Source organism: Malaclemys terrapin, chromosome 19, assembly GCF_027887155.1.
Source record: "Malaclemys terrapin pileata isolate rMalTer1 chromosome 19, rMalTer1.hap1, whole genome shotgun sequence".
In the NCBI taxonomy this organism is placed as follows: Eukaryota; Metazoa; Chordata; order Testudines; family Emydidae; genus Malaclemys; species Malaclemys terrapin.
This window is the reverse complement of record NC_071523.1, coordinates 7,192,537-7,220,257: the sequence shown is the minus strand read 5'-3', so window position 1 is coordinate 7,220,257 and position 27,721 is coordinate 7,192,537. Positions and strand designations below refer to the sequence as shown.

General features: G+C 51.8%; 1 protein-coding gene across 2 annotated transcripts in view; it reads right to left on the bottom strand.

The window, feature by feature from the left end:
* The window catches only part of IGSF21 (immunoglobin superfamily member 21), a 272,639-nt gene that overhangs the window by 104,557 nt on the left and 140,361 nt on the right, over positions 1-27,721 (bottom strand). The window contains exons 1-2 of one of the 2 annotated variants that reach the window (XM_054009266.1): positions 26,212-26,272; positions 9,614-9,735 (exon numbers count right to left, since the gene is read on the bottom strand). In XM_054009266.1, coding sequence (XP_053865241.1) covers positions 9,614-9,687 — 74 coding nt within the window. In that variant the 5' untranslated portion in view covers positions 9,688-9,735; positions 26,212-26,272. Of the gene's footprint in view, positions 1-9,613; positions 9,736-26,211; positions 26,273-27,721 lie in introns of those variants that run through there. The other variant, XM_054009265.1, reaches the window with a different exon arrangement.

Here is a 27,721-nt window from a genome sequence, read left to right as displayed (position 1 = left end):
TGACAGAACCTGCTTCAATGTAGAAAAAACCCCACAGACCACACACCCCTCGTTGTCACCTACCACTCCACACTGGAACCCCTCTGGGGTATCATTGAATAATTACAACCCATACTCAACGGGGACCACATCCTGAAAGCAATCTCTCCTGAACCCCCTCTTCTGGCCTTCAAACAACTGCCCAACCTCATCACAGACTAGGACACACCAACTCAAAGCAGTACCAGACCCTGCCAGAACACCAGATGCTAAACCTGCAGGCATATCTCCATTGCTGAGATGATCAACACCTCCCACAACACACCTTTCAAGATCTACGGCTATCACATGGACACATGTCTATCACAACATGTGGGGTACCTCATCCAGAGCCCTCAATGCCCCAATAACAACTATGTGAATGAAACCAGACAATCACTACGCTCTCAAACTCAGACTTTAAGGTCAGAAAGGACCATTACGATCATCTAGTCTGACCTCCTGCACAACGCAGGCCACAGAATCTCACCCACCCACTCCTGTAACAAACCCCTAACCTATGCCTGAGTTATTGAAGTCCTCAATTCATGGTTTAACAAACTCACATAGGAAAATGATAAAGACAAACACACTGTATCGCTTTGGGGCGAACACTCTTCGCAAAACAATCACTCGGTATCGGACCTCTCAGTCCTCGTTCTCCAAGGAAACCTGCACAGCACCTCCAAAATATGAGCCCGGGAGCTTAAATTCATAACACTCGAAATCACGGTCTTAATAAAGACACTGCATTTATGGATTATTACAATAATCTGTAACCCACTAATCCCCCTTCTTGTCCTATGACTGCAGGAGTGTTAATGGGCCACTTCACCCTGAATGGTCCCTTGGAATATGTGCTAATTACTCATGTTAAACAATCTGAGTACCTTTCCCAGACCTGAAGAAGAGCTCTGTGTAGCTTGAAAGGTTGTCTCCTGACCTTCACCTAAAGAAGTTGGTCCAGTAAAAGATATTACCTCACCCACCTTGTCTACACCCACCCACACAGACACAAATAAAATCACATGTTTAAGTAACCAGCAGCAGTCACCCTTGGGGAAGCAACAATACATTCCTGAGGATACAGGAGCATTTTATTACCTAGCGCGCAGAAAACAAGAGTTGAAAAATGTTGAGCAAATTCTAATTTTAAGAAATATTGCAAAACTAAATACTTTATCCTGGCCTTTTTAACTTAAATTAAGTCTCCCCCTGACATTTTTCAGGCTCCGGTTTTGTTTTTAGAACGCTGGCCATAAAGCAAGCGTGTAATTAGTAATAAAGGTGACACGCCTCGAAGTGATTTCTTGCTCGGAAGAGAAGCAGAGATGAGCTTTTCTGTCTTTATTTATTTATTTTTGGCCTCGTTTCCTCAGTCTATTTTTGACCGTAGTTTATGTAAATTCTCCTCCCACAGCTCCATCCCCAAATTATGGGATGGACACAGCCTCCATGGACAGGACGGAGCCCTCTGTTGTTAATGATCAGGTAATTAGATCCAGGGATTATCACAGCTGCATGAGTGGAGTCTAGCTGGAGCCGGAATAGCTTGGCAAAGTTCACTTCTCCCCCCCCGCCACTCCCTGAATAACCAGTACCACTGGGCAGTGTCCAGGTTTTCCCACACCCCCACCATCCAGCCCCGCTCTGTTCAGCTTACGAGACATGGACGCCTGCTCCAGGCGAGCTATATTTGATATCACAGGAGGGATTTTTTTTTTAGGATTGGAAATCCGGGCATATTCCTTTTACTTCCCTTCCATGCATGCTCTTATGTACCCAGAAGCCTTTGCTCCTGGCAGCTCCTGCCTGACTGGGAAGGAGAACAGTGATCCATGTAATGACCCCCCCAGCTTTTAAAGAACCACGGCTCCCAGAGACTCCATGCCAGGTTTCCCACCGAGCCCCGTGCACGTTGGGACAGGACTCGGGGAGTTTAGTCAGATAGGGGTGCAGTGCCAACAGGCCCAGGGAAGCTCAGAGTCACATATTGTGCTAATGAGTCTCAAGGGCTTTGCGTTTGGAGCTCACTGCATTATTGGGACGTGACAGCCAAGTCAACCCCAGCAACGCTGCTTTGCAGGGTGAGTCACCTGCAGACAGGCCAGTGCGAGAATGGGGCCACTTGCCAGAGGACTGGTGCCAGTGTAGCTCACTGGTCAGTGCATCCCCCTTTGGGCCCAGTTCACCAAGGACGTGAGTCTGTTACAGCTGCAGGAAAGGAGCCCGGCTCTTTAGCTCAAGCGGTAGCGGCGGCTGCATGCTTCTAGCTCTGGTGGTCCTTGGTTCCATCTGTAGCAGTGGCCATTATACACGTAGTGGCTTGTCCAGAGACAGTTCGGTGAGCGGGTTGTGTGTCCTAATCCGTGCCTGATCCACACAGGATCGGAGTCTGTTCCAGCCCCGCTACAGAGCTGGCTCTTCAGCTCAAGCTACAGAGACTCACGTGCTTAGCTCTGCAGATCCCTGGTGCTGGCCAAGACAGTGGTGGTCACACATGGAGCCTTGGACAGGAAAATATTCCAAATGTCAAGGCTGCAGCTGAGCCTGGAGCCCATGCAGAGAGGTGGAGGCACAGTACATCCTGGTGCCTACCATCCGCCAGGCTGGAACTTGCAAGGGTACTCTATCAGAGTGCACCCCTAGAACAGCTTAACTAGGGCGGTCCTGGCTTGCAGGGGAAGGGCACTAATGGCATGGACAGACCAGAGCCCCCGCGCTCAGGTGAAGGCAGAGCGGAAGGAGCAGCTCTAGAGTGCCAGGAAGAGAACACGGCACACAAAACTCAAGCAGAGCCAAAAAACACAATAGTGTCTGATTAGGAGTCCAAAGCCAGGCTTTAAAATAGGGGAACAAGCAAGAGGTAATTAATTAGCAGCTCCTCTCTCCTGTTATGAGTGTGTTACAAAGAAAATGACTCTCAGCAAGGAGTGAACAAGAAAAGGCAAGGGATGCAGAAGAAAGAAAGAAAGAAAGAAAGAAAGAAAGAAAGAAAGAAAGAAAGAAAGAAAGAAAGAAAGAAAGAAAGAAAGGAGCAGAGGAGACATTGTAGTGGAAAGGCTGGCTGCTAAAGGGGAAATATAAAGAGGTGAAGGGATAGAGAGTAAAGAGGTGGAGGGAGAGGAAAAAAAGAGATGGGGAAGAAGTAAAGGCGGGTGGAAAGGGGGCCAAACAGAGAGAAAAAGGACACCAAAAAGAAAGAGGTGCATTAGGAAGAAATAATTTCTTTTCCGTATTTGGGGAATTGACGTGAAATTGATCTCATCAGAGCAGGCAAATTTAGGTGATTTTTGTTTCCATTCAGCAGGCAATTAGGTGGCCTGGCTTGTCCTCCCAACACTTTCCTCTCCCTCCTGGAAAAACCACTTCCACTCTCCAGGAAGGAGCAGTACAAATTGAAAAGCAAGGCTCCTCTTTTTAAATGGTGAGGCCTGTGCAGGTGCCTTTCTCTCCGGGGAACGGCTAGCGTCCTAACAAACTGCTGAGAAAGAGGCTTGAATTGTCAACAGTCTGTGGTGCAGTACCTTCCCTTGGAGACCTGTGCAGTAACATTATCTGCAACACTAACTGCTAAGTGTGCGTGCATGCGTGCACGAGCGGCGGGGTGGAGAGGGACAGTAGGGCATCTGGCCACAGCGTCCCTAGTTCTATATAAAGCCCTAATGGGATCACATTGAAAGTACAGTACTGTGAGCAATTCTGCAGTCACCTTATCAGCGGAAGAACGTTTGAGAGAATCAAAGGGACAGGTCAGGCCGACCAAATGATTCAGGTCTATGTGGAGTGAGTTATGAATAGGGATCGGTTACCAAGTAGCCGCCCTGGCTTAGGAAAAAAGGCACTGGTGCATTCTGGGATAGGGACAAAACAGGGCGTTTCATGCTGCAATGGGTAATTAAAATCATTATCTGTGACTAATTTAAAAATGGTTTGACAAGGCAGCATGGCCTAGTGGGTAGGGCCCTGGACTGGACTCGGAATGCCCAGGTTCTATCCCTGGCCTGCAACTGACCTGCATGGAGCAAGTCACTTCCTGCCTCCGTTTCCCCTCCTGTCCTCTCTCTGTCTGTTTCGTCTGTTTAGCCTGAAAGCTCCTTAGCTCAGGGACTGTACAGACGGCACGTAGCCCTGATCACAGTTACAGCTCTCTGGGCCTTAACACAGATTCTGGGCAAAATTTCCAAAAGCACATAAGTGCCTTAGGAGCACTAAGACCCATTGACTTTTAATGAGTCTTTTAGGCTCCTAAGTGCCTGTGGGACGTAGGCCTTATCTACAGTACAAACGCCTTGCCTGGTATAGCTGTTCTGGTAGAGGCCCCTCGTGTAGACGCAGCTGATGCCAACAGGAGCTTTTCTGCTGGCCCAGGAACACCCCCCCGCAAATGATATTAGCTATGCCAACAGAAGCCCTCTTCTGCTGGCATAGCTGCAGATACACTGGGTTGTTTTTTTGCCAGTATAGCTTGTCAGCTGGGGGTGTGTGTGAGTTTTTTACACCCCTGACCAACACAAATGTTGTCGTGAAAACCTGGCATGACTCTTAAATCACTTCAGTGCTTCTGAGAATGTTCAACCAGCTGTCCCTGGAAGCCCATGGAGCTATGCCAATTGACAGCCCCTGAGGATCTAGCCTAGATCATCATAGCTAAGTGAAGAAGCAGCTCTGGACCCAAAAGGCTACCTGAAAATACAGGACAAACAGGCAAAGGAGAAACAAACAGGCGGAGCTCATTGGACAATTTTATGCAGGAAGGATGGGGATTCTGTCTACATTACATAAGAACATAAGAACAGCCGTACTGGGTCAGACCAAAGGTCCATCTAGCCCAGTATCCTGTCTACCGACAGTGGCCAATGCCAGGTGCCCCAGAGGGAGTGAACCTAACAGGTAATGATCAAGTGATCTCTCTCCTGCGGTCCATCTCCACCCTCTGACAAACAGAGGCTAGGGACACCATTCCTTACCCATCCTGGCTAATAGCCATTAATGGACTTAACCTCCATGAATTTATCCAGTTCTCTTTTAAACCCTGTTTTAGTCCTAGCCTTCACAACCTCCTCAGGCAAGGAGTTCCATGAGTTGACTGTGCACTGTATGAAGAACTTCCTTTTATTTGTTTTAAACCTGCTGCCTATTAATTTCATTTGGTGATCCCTAGTTCTTGTATTATGGGAATAAGTAAATAACTTTTGCTTATCTACTTTCTCCACACCACTCATGATTTTATAGACCTCTATCATATCCCCCCTTAGTCTCCTCTTTTTCAAGCTGAAAAGTCCTAGCCTCTTTAATCTGTCCTCATATGGGACCCGTTCCAAACCCCTAATCATTTTAGTTGCCCTTTTCTGAACCTTTTCTAGTGCCAGTATATCTTTTTTGAGATGAGGAGACCCCATCTGTATGGAGTATTCAAGATGAGGGCGTACCATCGATTTATATAAGGGCAATAATATATTCTCCTTCTTATTCTCTATCCCCTTTTTAATGATTCCTAACATCCTGTTTGCTTTTTTGACCGCCTCTGCACACTGCGTGGACGTCTTCAGAGAACTATCCACGATGACTCCAAGATCTCTTTCCTGATTTGTTGTAGCTAAATTAGCCCCCATCATATTGTATGTATAGTTGGGGTTATTTTTTCCAATGTGCATTACTTTACATTTATCCACATTAAATTTCATTTGCCATTTTGTTGTCCAATCACATGTGGTTTGAGTACCAAGCTCCTCAAGCCATCTCTAATTTCCAGGGAGACGCTCAGGCTATACTGGATGCTCTTTCTGCCTTTAAATGGCCCTGTCTTTCCTGCCCCAAAGGGCTAAGGGCAGGGAGAAGCTAGCAAAGTAAACACAGTTCTCCCCCGTCTTGCCTCTGAAAATTGCACCGTTCCTGCTGTCATGCGTTTTGGTAATCTTCCTCGCCTCGGTCTCTCCCTCTCCCACTGCAAGAGGGGATGAAGCGTTGACAGCTGTGATGCCGGGATTTTTCTCTTGCTTGAAATGCATTAATTTGTAAATATCTTCATTTATATGTAAATGTGGCGTTCTTATCCCTGAAGTCCTGTCGCCAATCTAGCAAAAGCACCAGCAGCCCTTGCCTCCAACTTGATTCCTCTTCGTATAATGGTTGGGTTGTTGGCTTCCTCCCCCCTCTCCCTTCCCTTAATTTTAGTTTAAAAGCTTTCTTCCTCTGCAACGCCTCCCTCCCCCCTGCTCTTTGGATGAGCGCAGGTAGGAAAGAACCATTGTACCAACAGTTCACGTCTTGACATGTCCATCAAAAGCAGCTGCTCTCGTTTCACTAAAAAGCAGCCTCGCAGACTTTCAGCTGTCATGAGACAAAGTACTAGCATCTAAGTTTCCAATCAGCCTTTGCAAAAATCGGCCGATATTCAGAACTGGGTCAGGAGAGACAATGCAGAGAAAAAGAGGAAGATAGGAGGTGCCACAATGGAACTGGCAAGGCAGTAGAGAACAGGCGACATTCTCGCTCCCGCTCATCACGGTCTTTGTCACAAGGATGAACGTCATGATTTACAACACATGGTTGGCTCGTTGGCCATGCTTTGCGCTTTGATTGGCTTCCAATATGCCTCTTCCTTAGTGGTTCTCCAGGTGATGACAGTGGAACGGGCACAGAAAAGGTCAGAGTGACTGAGCGTCCTGATTTCAGTTGCAGTCCTTGGAGAGGACATGCTCGACCTGGGCTCCAGAGAGGAGATGCCCTGGATAGGAGCCTCAAATTCCCAGCCACCTGAGTGCACAATGCTACCGTTCAGACCCAGTAACATTCCAGCCCCACGGCACCGCTGTAAGTGACCGCGCAAGGGGCTGGGCAGTGAAGAATCGGGCCCCAGGAGGCCAACACAAACTCATGAGATTCCATCCCGGGCCTCAGAGGGTGGAGTTCACACTGTGATCATGGCCCTGGGGACGAGCAACAAACAGAATGGAACTTTGCTGGAGAATGGAACGGCCCATCTCAGACTTCATACAGACACAGTCATGTTTTTCGTAACCTTAATCCCAGTCTCTGAGGCCTCTTAGGTACTGGAGGGCCCTCTGCTGCCTCAGGGTGACCCAGGCCATGGCTGACTCTAGACGTATGGGAAGCCCACAACTGGATATGGGGGACCCACCCATTAAACTGTCTAAGTGTTGGTCTATGGCCCTGCAAACCTCAAAATATGGAGTTGAGGCCTAGGTGCATCCAAACCAGGCTCAGGTGCCTTCCTTAGGGCTCTGAAATGGTACCTGAAACACTCCAGAGCCCACCGCTTTCTGCAGCAGGCAGAATTTCACTGGGAGTGAAAATTCACTGGGGGCTCAAACTTCATCGGGGGGGAGGGGGAGGGGGGCTAGATTCCAGGATAGGGTCCCAGTGAGGAAGAGGCGAGGCCCATGGGCGATCAGGGAGGTTGCATCAACGTGGATGAGGTTGCTGCCCGTCGGGATTTTGCCTGTCTCCTCTGCCCAGCTGCCAAATCCTCTCACCTGGGCTCTGTTCTATATCTTTGTGGTAAGGACCCCAAATGCTGTGGCCCTGTTACCGGACAGAGCAGGCAGTGTCTAGCCATTCAACTATTGACCAGCAAATTGTTTCAGCAACTCAGGGTACGAAAGCCTCGCTGTTCAGCTCACGGGCTTAGTAAAGGGGATGGACAGACAATAGCGTTTGTGTCTGACGCCAGCACCTCTCGCTCGGTGGAGCCATTGAGTCCTGGCTAAAGCTTCCAGTCACCCGCACTCCTTTCAAGCAGGTCTCGACCCGTTAGAGGGGCCTGGATGCACAACAGAAGTTAGGTGTTGTGATGCTGAGCCTCACAACTAACTTATAGGCACCTAGAAAATCACAGGCACACACCGGAATTCACAAAGCCTGAGGGAGACGCCAAATGGGGAGAGATGACGCCTTCGACGGTGGTTCACAAACGCCAGCATGCCTGGGCTAGCCAACGGGAGAGGCTGACCAGAGAGGTGTATGTTAAGTCCTGTCACGGAGATAGGCGCCTAGCTCTGCTAGCGATTCTCGGCTGCGAACCCTCTCTGGCATTCGGCCCCTAGGCTTCAGTCACTGCCAGGCCTGTGCTCTCTCACTCGTTATCTCTCTGGCACAAACGATTCTATAATGATTTATTGACAGTGGGACAACCGCAGTAGGAGAGACAGAGGGAGCCCTGCACTGGGATATCCCATAGCCCGGTCATAAGAGCACTCACCTGAGAGGTAGCTGATCCCTCTCGGTGGAGGGGACTTGAACCAGGCCTCTCACGTCCCAGGAGAGTGTCCTGACCACTGGGCTAAAGGCTATGAGGGAGCTCCTCCTGTCCCCTCTACCCCGGCGGTTCTGTGTGAAGTCCTGAGGGGCCCGAGCTGGTCGGCGTGCTCAGAGGGCACCGACCCGATCGGGCGCCAATACCTCGCATGTGAGTTAGGCCTATCTTCCCTGGCTCGCAAATTGCTCTGGGGCTAAGGCAGGAGACAGGCGCCTAGAAGGCGGCAGCGGTGCACGCGGTCAGAGGCAGAAACAGTGGCACCGAGGGAACTTTTACTGCGAGAACATAGGTGTTGAGTGAATTTAGGAGCTTACAGGGTTTGGCGGTAGTTTTGTGAATCGCAGTGGGAGCCTAAACCTGGGACGTAGGTGCTTAAATCCAGACATAGGTGCGTAAGTCTGGGGTTTAGATATGTAAATACTTTTGTGAATCTAGGCCAGAGACATAGAGTTGAAGGCCAGAAGGGACCACACGAGACCCTCTAGTCTGACCTCCTACATATCACAGGCCATCACCACCCAGCCACCCTCACCTCATGCCCCACAACCAGAATGAGACCAAAGTATTGCAGCCCTCAGGAGATTCAACAGTTGTGTGCCACAGGCAGAGAACAGGAGGGACTGAGGTACACCAGTGCCTGAGGTCCCTGCAATGACGGAGCATTGATAAAGTGAGAGATGATCTGAGCAAGTGACCTGCACCCCACACTGCAGAGGAAGGCAAGAAAACCCCATGGTTCTTGCCAATCTGACCTAGGGGAAAATTCCTTCTTGCCCCCACGTCTGACAATCAGTTAGACCCAAGTATTGAGTATCTGGGACAATGCCCACTTCTGCTACTTCTATTGAATGTGTGTCAGGTATTGCATCAATATTTGGGGGTGCTGGGTCTCTGTTAGGTTGTCTGGGTTGGAATTAGGGTTCTGAACCCCCCTAGACTTTGGAGGCATTTCTATCCAGATCTCAGTCCAACGACAGCAGCTTGGACCCATCTCTGGAAATGATTCAGGTGTTTCCTGTTCCACACCTCTGGATTATAGCCTACACTCGCTGGATGTTAGCTGTCTGTATCAGCATCAGCACAGGGCAAAGAGAGTAAATACATCAGTCCCAATTGTCCTAAAAATGAATGGTCTGTGCATGCTTTGCCTCATGGTAGGTTTGCACAGTTCACACCAGGATGAAGACACACAATCTCCCCCTCTCCTCACCCCCACACACAATGTTTTAACCCAATAGATTCCTCTGAAATTGCTATCTCATATAACTTAGGAAAGTTCTGAGCACCCTCTTCAATGGAGGTGCAATTGCTTACCGCACTGTTGACTGGTACACCAAGTCCTCTCTCTTGCGATAATTCTCCATGTGCGAGTAGTTGGTGGAGAACATGGCATCAAAGGTGAAGATCTTCTGTTTGATGGTACCACCATCTGTTACCTGCCAAGGACACACACATGTATATGAATTTGATAGCTGGGCTTGTCCTAAATGGGCAGACAGATCACAGCATTGTTCATCTTACTGGACCAGCATTTGATTCAGAGATGGGTCCAAGCTACCAAGTTCAGAGCCAAACTCCCTCAGAGTTTATGAGGTGTTCAGATCTGGAGTCTCCATTTGGCTCCATCTCTACATTTGATGCACAAGCTCTCAGGCTAAAGTAGGGGTGGCTTTGTTATTTGTCAACCATGATCCCTACAGGGACAAAGAGACCAGTCTAGCTCAAATCCCTGTATAACAAAAACGTATTTTTCCCCAGCACACAGCTCTGCATGGGGCCATGGGCTTTTCCCAGGTGGAGAAGAAAGACCTGGAGCCTCCTCCTTCACAATAAATGGAAGTCACCTCTGTTGGTCAGTGAAAGTTACACAGAAGATAGACAACCATGCGGTTCATTGGGCTAGTTCCCATAGCTCGCGAGTCCCACGCCATCCGCCCCATGCTGCCTCTGTGTCCCTGGCAGTGCTCGCTGATAGTAAAACACAGAAGCCAGCAAACCCACAATCTCCTGCCAACCCAGATCTCCTTCCAAAATCTCTGACTGCGTGGGGGAGGGCAGAGCTTCTTCCTCTTATGATCAGACACTGGCCCAAACTACCAAGTTTAGAGGGGTTCCAATCCAGAGTTGTTGGCCAACCTGTTACAGTGATAGAGACCAGAGTTTGAGGGGGTTTAGATCCAGGAGTTTGGTACTGGACCCGTCTCCAGTAATTGTCTATCACATGTTTTATAAATCACAAGAGAAGAGCACCCATCCAATGCTCCAGGTGCCCTCAGACAGACAGACATGTCAGTTACCCCAAGATCCAATGGAATCACCTAGCTGGAACAGAAACGGAACACAAACTAATCTACCTCCTCACACAATCCCCCAAACCGTAGACCACCATTGCTGAGCCCTACCGAACGCCCAGCTCCTCCCAGAGAAGGACGGACGGTCCAATGGTTAGCGAAGTAGCCTCACTTTTAGGACACCTGAGTCCAATTGCCAGCACAACCACAGACTCCCTGGGTGACTGTGGGTAAGTCTCTCTGGGCCTCAGTGCCCCACCATAGTATGGGGATAGCTGCACTTCTCTGCCACCCAGGGGTGTTGGTACACTGACTCTGTTAGAGATTGTGAGGGACTCAGATGCTCTTGTCATGCGGGCTAGATAAGGACCTTAGCTAGAAGACCGAAAAGGTGAAAACCTTGAAGGTGTCTCCCTCCCCCCCTTCATCTTTTCTGTCCGCCTTTAAATTTTTATTTCCTTTTCCCACAAACGATTAAAAACAACAAACCCACCCCACTCTCATCTGCTAGGCTGTTATCTCTGCAAAGCTCCCTGCTATCCCATCACAAGAGCAGGGGCCTTTTCTCTGCTTCATTTTCTCGGACTCCTATCTCCAGCCGGCTGGTCTGATTTTCTCGTTAAAGGAATCTTATTGTAAAGGCGGGTGGGGATTAAGTTGCCCTGTCGTCTCCGTCCGTCTCCCCCCCCCACCCCCGACTCCATTCTCTGTAAAGTTTTGAGATTTATAACGTGCCTCCCCCAACACACATAATCACAAAAAGTCAAAGTAAGGCTGTTCAAAAGTCTGGCAGTGGGGCCACAATTTCCGCAGACTGCTGGAGGGTCCAGGAGCTCGCCTGCGCCGTGCGAGTGCCGTAAGAAACAGGCCAGGGCTTTCAAAGCCTTCCCGAGCAGCAGGGCTGTGTGACTTAGCCCGCCGTGTGGCTGCATTTTACCGCTTGTCTCAGCAGCTTCCTGATAAAAATCGAACCCTGAACGCTCTGCAAGGGACCTGGCTGCATGTGGATGGGGATGGTGCCTTTTGAGTAGCAGCTCTGGGTCAAAATGTTACCCTGAGTGGGGGGCACAACAAAGGAGCTCCCTGATTTTCCCTCCCCTTGTAGCCACTGTCCCCACTGGCTGTCACCCCACCTAGATCACCGGCTACGACGAGAACATAAGAGCAGCCAAACTGGGTCACACCAATGGTCCATCTAGCCCAGTATCCTGTCTTCCGACAGTGGCCAAGGCCAGGTGCCCCAGAGGGAACGAATAGAACAGGGAATCATCAAGTGATCCATCCCCTGTCGCCCATTCCTAGCTTCTGGCAAACAGAGGCTAGGGACACCATTCCTGTCCATCCTAGCTAATAGCATGAATTTATCTAGCCCTTTTTTAACCCTGTTATAGTCTTGGTCTTCACAACATCCTCTAGCAAGGAGTTTCACAGGTTGACGGTGCGTTGCGTGAAGAAATACCTCCTTCTGTTTGTCTTAAGCCTGCTGCCTATTCATTTCATATGATGACCCCTAGTTCTTGTGTTAGGAGAGGGAAGGGCAAGGATGAAACAGAGGGGAGAGAAAGTCCATGTGTCCTGTGGCTCAGCAAGCAATGGGGACCCTAGGAGAGATTTGTGGTGCATGAACCCAATGCTGCTGCGAATAAAAGGTGGATCTATGTCCTTTAAACACAAAGGGGGTCTGTTGCGTATGTGACTCCTTTCCATGCGTCTCAGCGAGTCAGCAAGATGCACTAACGGGCCTACCAGTGAAACGTCCACTGCAGGACTTTAAAATTCCACTAAAGCTTTAACTAGCTCTTCCATTTCCCCTTAGAGCTTGTATTTCTCACTTAGCCCATCTGAAAATTAGGACCTGAGAGCCAAACACTGTGTGAATATCAGGAATCCAGATTCGGGTCCGATCCATTTGGAATCCACATCCCCGATATGAATTTCGCCACAGGTGTTCATCTCTAAAACGGGCCAAATCAACCTGCAGCTCCTGGATGCTGCGCTGTTCAAGGCCTAGATCTGGATCCAAATTGTGCATGTCGGGCTCATATCTATTTAAAACAAAGGAGTAAACGTGCTAAGGGAATAAAGCGCTCCTGGCACCTCGACGCAATTTCAGAGTCATTCAGCGGCTTATATGGGAACTGCTTGCACAAATGGAGCCAATAAAATCCAGGAGCAGCACTTTGCAAATACACGGGAGAAGGAGTCAGCCATGTACATCACAGAGAACGACATTGTACATACAAAAGCTACTGCCACTGAGCGGTGTTGGGAGTCCGGCTATGCTGCCTCAAGGCATTTTGCAGCAAGGGCTTTGCCTGCGTGGCAAATACGTTTCGCTCTTAATTGTGCAAAGGCTGCATAGCAAACAGTGGCAGGTCTGCGGTCTGTAATTCAGCTCCGATGGTGGGCAGCATTTGCAGTTTATGACTTCCTGGAGTTGATTGACAGTGGCTCAGGTTGATTTAGAATCCAATGCTGGAGCGGGGCAGCTATTCTGGCTGGAACTTCCCCCCTCCCACCCCACCCCACCCCAAATGCAGATTTAGTTCAACCAACACATTTTGCAGATTTGCGTCAAATTGTTTGTCAGAAAACCCCCCTGAAAAAAATTCAATTCAGAACATTTCTTTTCAGTATTTACTTCAATTCCATTGGAAAAAAGAGAGAGAGAAAAAAAGCTCAAAAATGAAATGAAACATTTCTTTTGACATGAAATCTCCCGCCGCCCCACCCCCCAACTTTTTGGTTCACTGAAGATTCCAAAGAAATTTTGTGTGGGGTCAACCCAAAACTAATCTCTGTTTTTGATTTTTCAGAATAAAGCAATCAGTTATTCACACAGCTCTGCCCACCACCACCCAGGCTCCCAGACCTTTTCTCTGACTGTTCTCCTAGCCCGCAGCTCATATGGGAGAATAAAAATGATCCGGGTCAAAAGTGACAGTGCCCATAATGGCTGGAGCAATGACGCCAGACAAGGCGTTTACAGACATGAGTAAAGGGATGGCTACACCAAGGCAGCAACAGAATAAAACCACAGGGAGAAGCTTGTTGGGAATTTGAGGAAGGGGCTAGGAGGTCATCCAGATGCTCTGGATGGTCAATAAATGCACCGATAATGCTTATGATCAATGCACAGATGAAAAGCATCAGTAATATTCCATTTTAGAATCAGCCCAAGCACATGCTGGGTGCTTCAGAAGAAGGCAGCCCCATCTATCTCCCATAATGCAGCTAGCAACCCCAATTGCTATAGAGGGGGGGGGAAACTTCCTTCCTGACCCCTACAGGCAATCGACTGTGCCCTGAAGCCTGAGATTTGATTATCCTTATCTTGTAGGGTTGGGTACTAAATGCTTGTAAAACATTTCAAGTTCATCCTAAAAATGATCCATACCCTGCTTTTTGGTTTTAACTCCAGCTTGCGGAGTCAACATCCTGCGACTGTGAATTCCATTCCTCCGTGACACAACCCCTCTTCGTTTTACAGTCTGCACCGTGTTTGGGCTCGGGGCAGGGAAGAGGCTTAGAAGAGGAGAAAGCCAAGCAGGAAGGCACTTGCACGTTGGCCTTTCCGCTTGCATCTGCCTTTCTCCTCCTGCCAGGTATGGTTCCTTTATCTTGCTCTTAAAATGCAGCCTGCGCTACCATTCCTACCTCAAATTTCACTCTATTTTTTTTTATTACACAGAGGAGGAAAAAAGCTGTCAGTAAAACTGTCTCTTCAAATTTATTTGCCTAGGCTGTGGCTTTTATTACAAAGAAAATACATACTCACACATACACAAGATAAAGAACTGCAAAAAGAATTATCCAAGCCATAAATCTCCGGCTCTTTGGGGCAGGAGGGGAAGTTTTCAAGGATGTGTGTCATTTACCCTCACCTTTATTTACATTTTTTTCTGGACCAAGCCAATGAACCTGCTCTGGACCAGCGATAAAGAGAAAGTTTTACAGTCGCTAACAGAGCCAGGAACCTAGTAGCAGCTCTTTTGTTGAATATCACCGTGGGTTTTCAAGTCATTGGGATTATTTCAGAGATAAACCAGGGTCTGTATCTGCAGGCCTTATTTCAGGCATAAATCCACCCCCAGCCCGCCTCTTTTACCCTTCCCCTGTAGGGACGTGCATGTCTCAGAGTCCTCTAGAGGCATCATGGAGGCCTGTTAAAATTAAAGGGAAACTTTCCCCTTGATTTCCGTGAGCTCTGGATCAGGGCTTCCACGCGCCGATTCAGCAAGCGACTTAAGCACCAGCACACAGATAGTCCCATTGATTTCCACAGGTGAGTCCCAGGAGAATGCGGCACGGACTTCAGTGGAACTACCCATGTGCTTGGAATTAACCATGTGTTTACGCACTGTAACAAACCAACCGGCGCCATTGCTGGAGACCGTCCCTCCACCCAGGTTCAGCTGGGGGCAACCGATCTAGGCTGGCAGTGGAGGGCACAGGGTTACCCAACCCGTCCAGCCGCCAGTAGAGGGCTCCATCATGCCAAGGCAACGGAGGCTGGAATTAATTTTGTGTTGATATTCCTAAAGGAACAGACAATGCAGAGTGCAGGGCGGTTACTGACGTACAGCTCCTCTACGCACGCTTCATGGGACCCCAAGAGAATTCGGGACTTGCACGTTGGCAAAGCTAGGCACAGGAGGGTGGATAGCGGGCGGGCGGGCTGGGGATGGCAGGGGAGGGGATGGCAGGGGAGATAACAGGTGGGCAGGGGGCTGGCAGGGGAAGGGTGGATAGAAGGGGAGTGGAGGGTGGATAGCCGGCAAGCTGGGGTGGGAGGGGAGGGGAGGGTGGATAGCAGGCAGGCTGGCTGGGAGCTCGCGGGTGGGTAGCCGGCAGGCTGGGGGTGGGAGGAGAGGAGAGGAGAGGCGAGGGGAGGGTGGGTAGCCGGCAGGCTCTGTATTGTAACAGTTGAAACCCTTGTGTCTGGGTATTCACCCCCGTTATTTCTGTCGAGCCCAATGCTGGGGATCCCAACAGCGTTTGCCCCTGCGCTACCCAGAGCGCCCTCCCAGACATCTCGAGGACAGGGGTGTCACCCAACACTCACAGCAGTGCCCGGCCATGCCTGGGGGTCAGTTACAGAGCCATGTTGAATCAGGGCCCAAGCCAGGGTGTGGTGTGGGGGAGAACTAGGCTCCCCATAACTCCCTGTAGCCCCAGAAGTGCAGCTCCAGCTCTGGACTTTCCCCGAAGTGTGGGGCAGCTCAGATGGGAGGAGCACGGGCAGGTTCCGGCCCAGCTCTGGCTCCAAGTTACAACATACGCAATGCCGGTCACGAGAAGGGCTGCAAGTAAACACCCAAGGGTGGGGATGGGTCGATTGACACCTAGACACTGTTAGGTGGGCTGGGACTCAGGTGACACGGGTTCAATTCCTGCCTCTGCTACAGACTCCCTGGGGGGACCATCGGCTTTTCTCCTTGGGTAAGCCGAGAGGAGGGGACACAGGGCAATCAAACCCACGCAGTGAGTCTCAGAGCCCAGGGCAACCAACTTGGGCCCAGGCAGCGGGGCTAGAAAGAGCAGGGTAGATGTTCCTGTTCGGGCTGGAGCAGGCTCTGAGACACGGCAATTGGGAACGTCCACACAGCTACATTCAGCCTGCTGGCGCCAGTGCCACGAGCCCGAGGCAGCCGACCCAGGCGCGGGCTCGCTGCCTCAGGGGTCAGCTTCGGGCAGGATTTCTTGCAGGTGGGCTTGGAGCTCTAGCACGTGCCCAGAGCACTGACCTGAGCAGAAGCGCCCTAGGCGGGCGGGGAGACAGCACGTGCAACGCTGCAAAACCATCCCTGCTGGCCACGCCAGGTACAGCCAGCGCACAGTGCAGGACTTCAGAGGTGAATCCAGGTCTCACAGCCTAGGTGCCCAAGCACCCATGGGAGCCTCCCGCCACTCAGCCTGCAGTCACCACGCTGAGCCTGTGGTTAATGCACTCGGTTAAATCAGATCCCGATACGATTCCCAGCTCTGCCACCGACTCCCTGGGTGACCCTGGGCTAGTCACTTCGCTCCAGATCCGCAACGCTACTGACGCAGCGAACTTCTATTGATCTCACTGGAACGTAGGAGCCTAAATAGCTTTTGCGGATCTGGGCCTGAGTCTCTCAGTCCCCCCATCTGTACAATGGGGATAATTATCCTCCCTTCTCCCACCTCTTGTCTCCTTGGGAAGCTCTTTGGGGCAGTGGCTGTCTTACCCTGGGTTTGTACAGCACCTAGCACAGCGCTTGGTGCCTAACGCCAGCTAAAGCCTCTAGCTGCTACTGAGCAATAAAGAGTCCGAATGAAGCGCGAGACTCCCTGACAACAACCGGAGCCCTCTCCGGCCAGCCCCTGTGAAGGTAGAGCCCAAGCACCGAGTACCTCTCCCCCAGCCAGCAACGAACTCTCCTCTTGTTTATTCTCCCCTAATAAAGTGATATTTGCCAAGAAGGGAGCTGGCAGTGTTCCTATAATAGCGTTAGCTGCCCATTGTTGTGCAATCAGCGGGTGGAACATTGGATTTTCCAGCATGTCACACTACGCGCCGGGGGGGACGAAGGGGCGGGGAGGATCAGGAGGCCAGCGCCGATTCCTGGGCACCCTCCCTCGCGCCTTGACGCTTGGTTTCCCTCTTTAGACGTCAGAGCAGCTGTTGGTTCAGTGTTCAGTCTGGTAGCCTCGCCCTGCCAAACGCCACCTCCCTGAGCACGCTCACAGCTTGGAGAGGCCTGGTTGTAGTAGACGTGAATCCGGCTTGCCGAATGAGGCCGTAGTATCCTTTGCAGTTAATACACTCGCTTGCCCCTTCGGGCAGGCATACTTTGGCCACGTGTGTGCTATCGATGGCCCCAGGGCCGCTGCAAGTCCCACTGGGTGCTGACAATCTAAACAGATACGACAGATGAAGGGCGGGACGGGAAATAACTCACCAACGATTGGAGAAATGGTCTGAGTTAAACAGGATGAAGTTTAATAAAGACAAATGCAAAGTGCGCCACTCAGGAAGGAACAATCAGTTTCACGCATTCAGAATGGGAAGAGACGGTCTAGGAAGGAGTACGGCAGAAAGGGATCTAGGGGTTATAGTGGACCACAAGCTAAATATGAATCAACACTGTGATGCTGTTGCAAAAAAAGCAAACATGATTCTCGGATGCATCAATAGGTGTGTTGTGAGCAAGACACGAGAAGTCATTCTTCCACTCTACTCTGCACTGGTTTGGCCTCAACTGGAGTATTGTGTCCAGTTCTGGGCACCGCATTTCAAGAAAGATGTGGAGAAATTGGAAAGGGTCCAGAGAAGAGCAACAAGAATGATTAAAGGTCTTGAGAACATGACCTATGAAGGAAGGCTGAAAGAATTGGGTTTGTTTAGTTTGGAAAAGAGAAGACTGAGAGGGGACATGATAGCAGTTTTCAGGTATCTAAAAGGGTGTCATAAGGCGGAGGGAGAAAACTTGTTCATCTTAGCCTCTAAGGATAGAACAAGAAGCAATGGGCTTAAACTGCAGCAAGGGAGGTCTAGGTTGGACATTAGGAAAAAGTTCCTAACTGTCAGGGTGGTTAAACACTGGAATAAATTACCTAGGGAGGTTGTGGAATCTCCATCTCTGGAGATATTTAAGAGTAGTTTAGATAAATGTCTATCAGGGACGGTCTAGACAGTATTTGGTCCTGCCATGAGGGCAGGGGACTGGACTCGATGACCTCTCGAGGTCCCTTCCAGTCCTAGAGTCTATGAAACGTCACCCGCAGCCAGTAACAGAAGCCTGGTCTTTCGACTCCCTCTGTCAGTGTCCCACTCACTAGGCCGGGCTGCTTCGTCCTCTTGGGGCTCCGGTGAATGCCGAATTCAGCAAAACTCACAGAGGGCAGGAGGGGGGCCCTGCACCCCCCAATGAGCCCTGCCGGAACCCCGGCTTCCCAAACCGCAGGACTCTGCAGCACCGATCGTGATCCCAGTTGGTATCATCCACAGGTGGTTCTGTCTTCTCTCCTAGCCCTAGGCCATGTGGTGCGGGAGCAGCACAAGGGTTTTCCTCCTCCCCCCCCCAGCGGTATTGGATACGTGAGTGAGGACAGAGGGATGTGGTAGGGGAGCTAAGTCTCCAGTTGCCGTCTCCCCTGGTTACGCTGGAAAGAGGAGGAGGAAATGCCAGTTGCCGAAACAGCAGTGGAGCCGTGGTCCCGTGGTGCCCATACGGAATGAGATCCAGGGCAGAGGTGTTTTGAGGCACTGCTGGCCGCTGGGAAGAACGCCGCTTGCAGCATCTCCCATTCGCCTGGCTCCGTAGCTCTGCCTGCAGAGCTAAATCTGATTCTGCAGCTCAGCTCCCTTTGGAGAACTCCGCAAGTAGAACGGTTTCGTGCAGGATGTGACAATGAAAGCAAACCCCGGCCTATGAGCCGGAGCTGGCCCTTGACCTCCTGTCTGTTTCGCACGACAGGCCAAGCAGTATATGCTGCATCGTCTGGCCACCAGTTCCAGGCTGCAATGCTGCAGCAGGAGGCATCGTGCCGTGGCGAGTCCCCAGCGTCTGAACCCCAACACAGGAGCTCCACAGTATATGGCGGTAGCCTGCAGCAAATGCATCGGGATGCTCAACACACGATCTTCCCCCCCGATGCAGGGGGCAGCAGCTACAGATGTGCTGCAACAAGTCAATATGATCTATATACTCCTAATCCACCATCTGCCTACAGTAAAGTGCTGATCAGTGCGACTTGCATCCTCCAACTGCACTGTAGTATATTGCACCACTGCGCTGCTGCTGCTGAATGTAATTTGCATCCTCCAACTGCACTGCCTCCCTGCAGTATATTGCCACACACACACTGTGCTGTAGCAAACCAGTCAAACCCACATCCTCGCGACCCACCGCCACTGTACCACACCTACAATCCCAGCAGGACTCTACTTAAGCGTCTCTTTTTTTGTGGCATCCATATATTGTGCCTCTGTTGCTCGTTTCCATGCAGGCTGGGTTTTGCCCAAGTTGTCTTATTGATTCTTTCCAGGCTCCCTCCCGACGCCGCGTTTGAAGTTGGAGAACTGAAGCGCGGTGAATGTACTTAGGTCTGTCAGTGCAACAAGCAAACGGGACGGTGATTTTCGCTTGGCCTGTGCAAACAAATAGAACAAAACACCACTAGCCTCGCGTTCTCCCAGCAGCTGCCTTCCAAAGCCACTCACCTCTCTTCCTCTTTGTGTTCCACAAAACCAATTACAGGTTGGAAATAGCTGCAATAAACTTGATATCCCACATACGGCCCAATCCCGCGGCTGCTACAAAGCGGAATAGTGGCAGGGAGCGAAAACAGCTTGCGTGTTTTGCTCAAGCTGTTTAAATTCCATTCCATCTCGGAGCGCACTCGCTATCCCACTAACCGAGGCCAGGCGTGCACTCCAGAGCTCGTGCTGGAGGATTTCTGTTTCAGGGAGGATTTCACTGAGCTGATCAGAATCTCTTCTGAATTGCACATTAAAACAGAGTGGCACTGCCATTAGATCTAGGGGTAACAGGTTTGGGGCAGGGGGTTGCACCTCCTCGCTCACACTAATAAAGGACTTTGCAAATGCTTTCCTCAAAGACAGGCTCAAACAGTGACCTTTGCCGTCCCAGATCTCAGCGAAAGGCCTGCTTGTCGTGTGAATAGGCAGTTGTACTGTGGTAGAACCTCGGGCTGTGCCCCCATTATGCTAGGCCCCGCACGTGCAAAATGGTCCCTGCCTGGAAGCGCTTACAATCTGTTCCTATTATACACATGGGGAAACTGAGGCAGAGCGATGAAGGGACTTGCCCAGTGGCACTCAGCAGGCCAATCGCAGAATAGGGCTGAGTCTCCTGAGTGCCTGTTCTCTAAGCCATGCTAGGTCGCAGGTCCCGAGGGGTATGAGTCTGGAGAGCTCAGTTGTGAAAGAGCACAGCCGGACAGCCCGGGAGACTGCAGGCAGGGAGGAGCTGCAGACCAGGACGACAAACATCCACTGACAGACTTACACCTGCTGTTTGCCTGCACGTTCCCTGGGCTCCGCCAATCCTACTTATCCACAGAGTAGAAACGGCCACGGCGGGGCCGTGCAAATTACTCCAAACCGCCCAGCCAACGTGCCTCGATCCTGAGCGGGAGCAGGCCCCTCTCATGGCCAGGTGGGGAGTCCAGCTTCCTAGTTAATCCTCCACCCTTGGGCTTAGATTCCAACAAGGCGCGAGGATGTTGATTAGAAAGGGGCAGAGCTGGTAGGGGGGAGGTGTGGGATAACAGAGGGTGCTGCCAGTCTGCACTGGGGGGCATTTGGCAGATGCATGGGACTGGAATGGCAAGGGATGTTGCCGGTCTAGATCAAGGCACAACAGTACTGCCAGGGGGTAGGACTGGCAGAGCTGGGGGTGCTGCACCGGCAGAGCAGAGGAGGGGTGCATGTGGGGCGGCTGGAGTTTTGGATGGAGGTGGATATGCACTGCTGTACTCTGGCCCCCCATGGCCAACATCAATTAACAACACTTCACGCCCCAGCGCAACTCCCCAAAATCACCGAGAACAAGGAGCTTAAAAAAAAAAAAAAAGAAGAAGAAAGAAAAGTGGGATGAACCCCCCCTCGGAATGGCCTGTTCCTCGGGGGATTACAGCCAGCTAAGAAGTTCCTATGAAAAGGGGCATACAAACCAGTCTATCTCCAGGGATTAGCCCGATTTGTACACCTTTATCCGAGCCCTGGGGTCGGCTTCTGAGCGAAGCGACATATATTTAATGTCTCGGGCTCAGCCTGCTTCCTGCAATGCCAGCCCAGGCGCCTCTCGCTTGCTTTGGGAGAGGAGATAATTCGGGGACTTCAACGTTTCCTGTGGGGCTGAGCACTGGAGGCTGGGACGGGGCTGTTTCAATACGGCGGGAAACTGGTTAGCCTGGGACCAAATCACAGACTCATCTCCCCCAGCGTACACATCTGCCAACACACACCGAACCCTCCACAACCCCGACACACACACGCGTCCCCCCAACACAGTCGCAATCTGCATGCACAAAGACCCACGCACATCTCTCAGTAATTCCACAACACCATGTATTCTCCACCGCGCACATGTTCCCCACCACACGACAGCCCCCTACATCACTAAACAACCCCATCTCCCAAACATGGCCACACACAAATGATCCCCTGCACACTCATCCCCAACAATCCCAACACACACACACTTCTAAACACCAGCACACACCTCGACACACACATCCCAAGCTCACACACACAAAAAGCCACAACTCACCCCATCACAGGCCTCAGCAATTCCAAATCGCACAAGCGCCTCCCGCAGGACATTCTCCAACCCAAAAAAGACACACGCAGCCTCCACAAACATCCCTAAATAACCCCAGCACACACCACAATGCACATGCCCAACCCACAACCTCCTGCCTTAACAACCACGAGACATGCCTCAACAATATACACCTCCGCCAAGGTATACATACACATGCCCCTCATAGCACCATCACATTCACAAACCGAACACACACACACACACACACACACACACACACACACACACACACACACACACACACCATTATCCCTCCCACAATCCCACAATATCCCTCAACAACCCAAAAGACACTCCTCCGGCCCTCCTTAATGTACACCCTCAGCCGAGCAAAACACACACACGGAGTTGACACACAACTGAAATAATACCAATAAAAAAAAAGAGAGAGAAAGAGAAAGAAGCATTTAAGGAATCAGAACTGAGCTAAGGACTGCCCGGGGCTGGAGCCTGCACCATGCATTATTTATAAACCAGAGTGAGAATTGTATTTCTGACCAAAAAACAATTATTTCCATTGTGCCGAGAAGCCGTTAACCTCCCGCCCCTTCGCGTTGCCAGAGGCAGGATCCCCTCCTGACTCCCCTCCGGTTACTCTTGCTTCTCCATTGACCTGGCATTTTGCTTTCACTCTGCCCGACTCGCCCCACCAATGCTGGGAGCCAATCGGGGAGATCAGCTCTTGGCAGAGACAGCTGGTGCCGTGTCTCCTCTGGGCCCCCTGCGAGGGCTGGATCGGGATCTCCGGGATCCCAGCGGAGAGGGTGCAGGAAAGCAGGATGCCAACAGGCTAGCAAACCACGCAGTGATGAGATCCCCATAGTGTGCAGCTCTCCCGACAGCTCATTCTGTCGGGGGCTTGGCTGAAGGACCCAACTAGTCCAAAGCCACTCTGGCTTGCGGCTTTGAATCCTCTGCTCAGCGTAGCATTGGCTGGTGGGAGACAAACAGGGAGAGACACCAACGAGCCGCTGAATTCTCAGCTGCAGGGAGCATGTGGTGCATTACAGAGCATGCAGTGACTGTCCGGAGCACCAAGCAGCGTAGTAGTGTGCACTCGTGTATGAAGCATGTGATGTATAGTGATCACCGTGCACATGGTAGAAGTAGGGAGCATCCCATGGTTACACGGAATACCTGGACAAAGCATGAGGTGGCCGGACAGAGCAAAGAGCAGTATACAAATAACAGACCCCTCAAGGGTTCATCACTTTCAGCACTAAAAGTATGGACCTCTATCATTTGTGCTATAGGAGTAACTCCACTCGCTGGTAGCAGTAGTAGGCTCTTGCCCTTGACCAGTCACTAGAGGAGGACACTTACTTAGAGTGTTATATACACATCACACAGTAGCTGTGCAGGCTACATGGTCAGCGTGCCCAGTGACGGGTGCGAATGGCAAGCAGTAGCCATACAGAATACGCAGTCGCACTCAGGAGTCATTTGTACGGTTGTCTTATTTATTTATTTCTTTTCTGGAAAAGTGACAGTTGCCAAAGAGCAAAATGGCAAATTGCACCGGGGGGGGTGGGGGGTGAGGGGGAGACACGTTACATTTCACAGGCATGGGGGGACATTTTGGAGTCGCCGCGTCTGGGTTTCTTAGGGGCGCAGCAGGGTGACGGGACGATCACCCAACACGTGCGCTCTGAGCTGACACACTAAGACTAGTCACTGCAGGCTGGTGGGGGAGGGATAGCTCAGTGGTTTGAGCACTGGGTTGTGAGTTCAATCCTTGAGGGGGCCATTTAGGGAACTGGGGTAAAAATCTGTCTGGGGATTGGTCCTGCTTTGAGCAGGGGGTTGGACTAGATGACCTCCTGAGGTCCCTTCCAACCCTGATATTCTATGATTCTGTGATATGGTGCCTTTAATGCAAAACCTTGAGCAGGGACCAGTGCATATACTGCTCTATCCAGGGAGTAACTCCAGGAGGCTTTTCGGAAAGGATACAGCTTATACCCCTCTGTGCACCTGTGTGTAGAGGGGAGCAGAGATTCCCCCCACTCTCTGCCCCGTCTGCTCCATCCCTGCCCACTTGCCTGCAGCCGTGAGCATCTGCTGCATTCCATGCCACCAGGCCAGCGTAGCTCGTACTCAGCTCATCAGGGACGTGTGTTTGGGGGGTGGTGGGGCTTACTTAGCCAAGCCCAAAATCTAGCCCTGCGGTATTTTTCAGACCCGGGGAGCATCCCGTGCTGCCTGGCTTTCGCACACCCGGACTAAGCTGTGTTTTCCCTGGGAGGCTGGGAATGGCTCTGATCCGCAGCAAGTACCAGGGGAGGATTAAAACCTCACACTGCTTTGAGGAACTTTGATCCAATGGGCTGTTCTGCTCCACGGAGCTCTGCCGCTCCTGGGCCCAACCTGATGGCGGCGTTTCTTGTCGCTTTGACGCATCCCCCGGGACTTCTGCTTAAGTGGCGAAATCCACCATCCTGTCACACACCAGATGAGCTGTGGTTGGCTCTGACCGGTCCCTTTTCCAGCCTTTGCACCCATGCAGCTGCCTGCTGGGCTGGGGTGAGCACGGAGGATGCAGCTACAGCATTGTGAACTTTTCCTTTGTTGCAAAAGGAGAGGCAGTCACCCAAGGGTTCTGCATGGCCAAAAAGAAAGAGATGCTACATAGTCCACCCCCGGAGCCAGGGCTGAGGATCCGTCTTGTGGCGGCAAGGACTCCTTGTACAGGCGGTTTTCCTTTGGGCTAGTCACAGCCTTTTTCATCTAGGTCCTGTGCGGCCTTTTCCCTTATGCCCGTGCTTCCTAGAGTGGTCAGGTTTGCGGGGGGTGCATAGTTCCACCGAGTGGATTGTTGGCAGCAAGGATGGAGCCAAAGATCTCAGTGCATGAACCGTTACTGCCGGAGCTAAAAAAGCCACTCCGTTAGCTAAGACAGTAGCAGGCCTGAATGAGCCCCAGGGCAGGCCAGCTCACTTCAGCCGAGACCCCGCGCCCACCTGACTCCTGTGCTCTCACCCCCAGCGCAGCAAGTTTGACGGCTTGGCAGCAAACTCTCACGGTCACGGTTCCCATGGCAACAACCCAGCCTGAGCCGAGCAGAGCCGTCTATTGGTCAGCGCTCTGCCCGCGCTTACCCCAGGGCCGTGCCACTGAAGCACCTGGCTGAAGCCAGCGGCGATGCACAGGCATAAATGAGGGCAGATGCCAGTCTGAGACAGCCATGCAGAGCCTGCATCCCTAGCCGGCTCCGGCTTCACAGCAAGAGCAATGGGAAAAGCGTTCTGTGCTCCATCGCCCATTCGCCTGTACCTCCCGGAGTGCACGTGAATAACCCCCCAGCTCACCCGACGGGACCTCCCCCAGGCCTCACGGAGCGCCCGGGTGCAGAACCTTCCACGGCAGGGCTCGGCTAGAGAGAGAAGATTGGAGCCATCTAGACCTCCTCTAGTCCCATGAATTTTGGTGGGGAGGGGTCCAGAGAAAACTGGATCAAACCACCCCTGGTTTGGGGGTGGTGGTGTTGCAAAATGCAAAACCCAAAAAATGAGATTTTACAGAAATTAAGCACACCTCCTACCTCCCCCTTAAAGATCAGGGGCTTGATTTGGGGGGGGGGGCGCACAGAGGGACAGTTGTCTTCTTATAAAGCACCAAGCACTGGCCACTGCTGGACCAAAGCCACTGCAATGGATCTGCTAGAAGAAACTCCCTGGGCCAGATCCCAGCTGGTATGAATCAGTGTATGCCCCACTGAAGCGAACAGAGCTACGAGCCCATTTACATCAGCTGAGGATCTGGCCCCATATTCCTAGTGGTACGTTGGGGAGCAGAGGAGGATCAGACACACTGCAGCAAATCCGTCTCAGGTGTAACTCAGTCACGTTACCCCGAGCACGACCCTGACTCTGAATACCCCACTCGGCATTCTGTGCTGAAGTGCCTTTGATAAGAGGAGGCTGATCTCTCTGCCGTGACATTTATCTCCATGAGCACGGAGAGCTCTTGAGTGACGTAGCCACGGCTGAGTTATCCCATCGTCGCTTGTGTGAAGATAAGCGTCGCAACAGAGATCAGCTGTCATGTCTCCGGCATAGTCGGGCTCCTTGCTACCATGCCAGGCTGAAATCGTCTTTGATGACAGCTACGGTTCTACAGGCCTGGATAGGCAGAGACATTCATAGAATACCAAGGTTGGAAGGGACCTCAGGAGGTCATCTAGTCCATTGCTACAGTAGGGCCCTATGCCTGGACACTGATAGCTGGGGAGTCAAGCCCACCTGTGCCCAGAAGTCCCAGGAAACAGCCAGCCAAGGAAACTCAGCCAGAAGTGATGTACCTGCAGTGGCTGAACTGTCCTTCGCCACTGTCTCCATCTGCTGCGATGAGAGGAGGCTGCCAACGAACGCTGCCTGGAGGATCAATAGGCATTGTCAATGAACTGCACCCACTCAATGCGACCCGCCAGTGCCCGCCAGCGGCTGGGGACAGATCTGCACCCCTGCCCGCGCTCGCTGTGGCCGTTCAGCCCCGCTGGTCTGACCTGTGCCCTGCGTGCCTGCCCACTGCAATCAGCAGGATCTGACCTGTGCCAGCTGCCGGGCTCCGCGGGCCCTGCCAATGAACACACCCGTGCTCATGCGCCCGCCCATCCGCTGCCAGCCTGCGCTGTCGCTGAACAAACCTACATCAGATCAGTTTCCCATCTTGCTTCCTAGCCTCGGCTTAAAGAGCACATCCACAGGACTCTGAAGAACAGCTCATCCTACAACCCTCCATTAAACTGTCAAACGCTTTACCCCGCCTCCCCTACCTCTCCCATCAGCGCTGATTACTGAGACACCGAGAGCTGCGTGCCACCCCCAGCACCCTCCTTCTCCGCTCTGAGCCACGGCCTCCCAATCCCCGAGATCCACCGCGATGCCCCCCCCCTTCGCTCTAGGCATCCCGCTGCAGGGGATTAGGCTGGGAGATCCGGCACACACGCTGACCTGTCCGGCAACACTCGCAAAGGCCGACAGGCTGCCTCAGAGGTTGGATCGAACAGCAAAGGTGGGTTGCTTTGAGTGGCCCGGATTCCTCAGCTGGCGTAAATCAGTGTGGCTGAATGGAGCTACGCTGACTTACTCCAGTGGCGGATCTAGCCCAATGACAACAGTACCTTGTACTCAGGCAGGATTAGTGTGGGGGGGGTCAGACTGCAAAGCCATATAGAGAGTGGGGCCCTGGCCATGCACCTCCATCTGGGACTCCAGAGATGGGGTATCCAAGAACAGCCCCGAATGGCAAACCTCTTGGACAAAGGGAGAACAACCCATCAGTACCAAGCTCTGGACCCATCCCTAGCATTACCATCAAATTCCTTCCACTAGTATTACCCCAGTCTCGTCCGCACTGAGCTTCAAACGGTCGCTCCCAGCCAAGCCCCAGTCTGGGCCAGGTACCAGGAAAGCGCATCCAGTCACACCAGCTCGGTCAGGGACAAGTGAGTCACCTGTGTGGGAACAGCACCCCGGCTGTCTCTCCCAGGAGACACATGCCCCAGCTGAATGTGAGCAGATGACAAAGCAGGGCTTTGTGGAGGCCCTCAGGGAAGATTCCTTAGAGAAGAGGCTATGGGTTGCGTGTGAACTGCTGGCTGGGGGAGGCTCACCCCCAGTCCCGCCCCTTCCACCCAAAGCCCCGCCCCTTCTGTGCCCTCCCTCCCCCACCAGAGCTCAGAGTCCCCCCCCCAGCCTCCCCCCAGCCTATGATACCCGCCTCCCATGGAAGAGGATCTGTCTGTCTGTCTGTCCATCCACCCATCCTTATACGGCTCTCCTCACCATAGTATCTGAGAACCCTCTGAT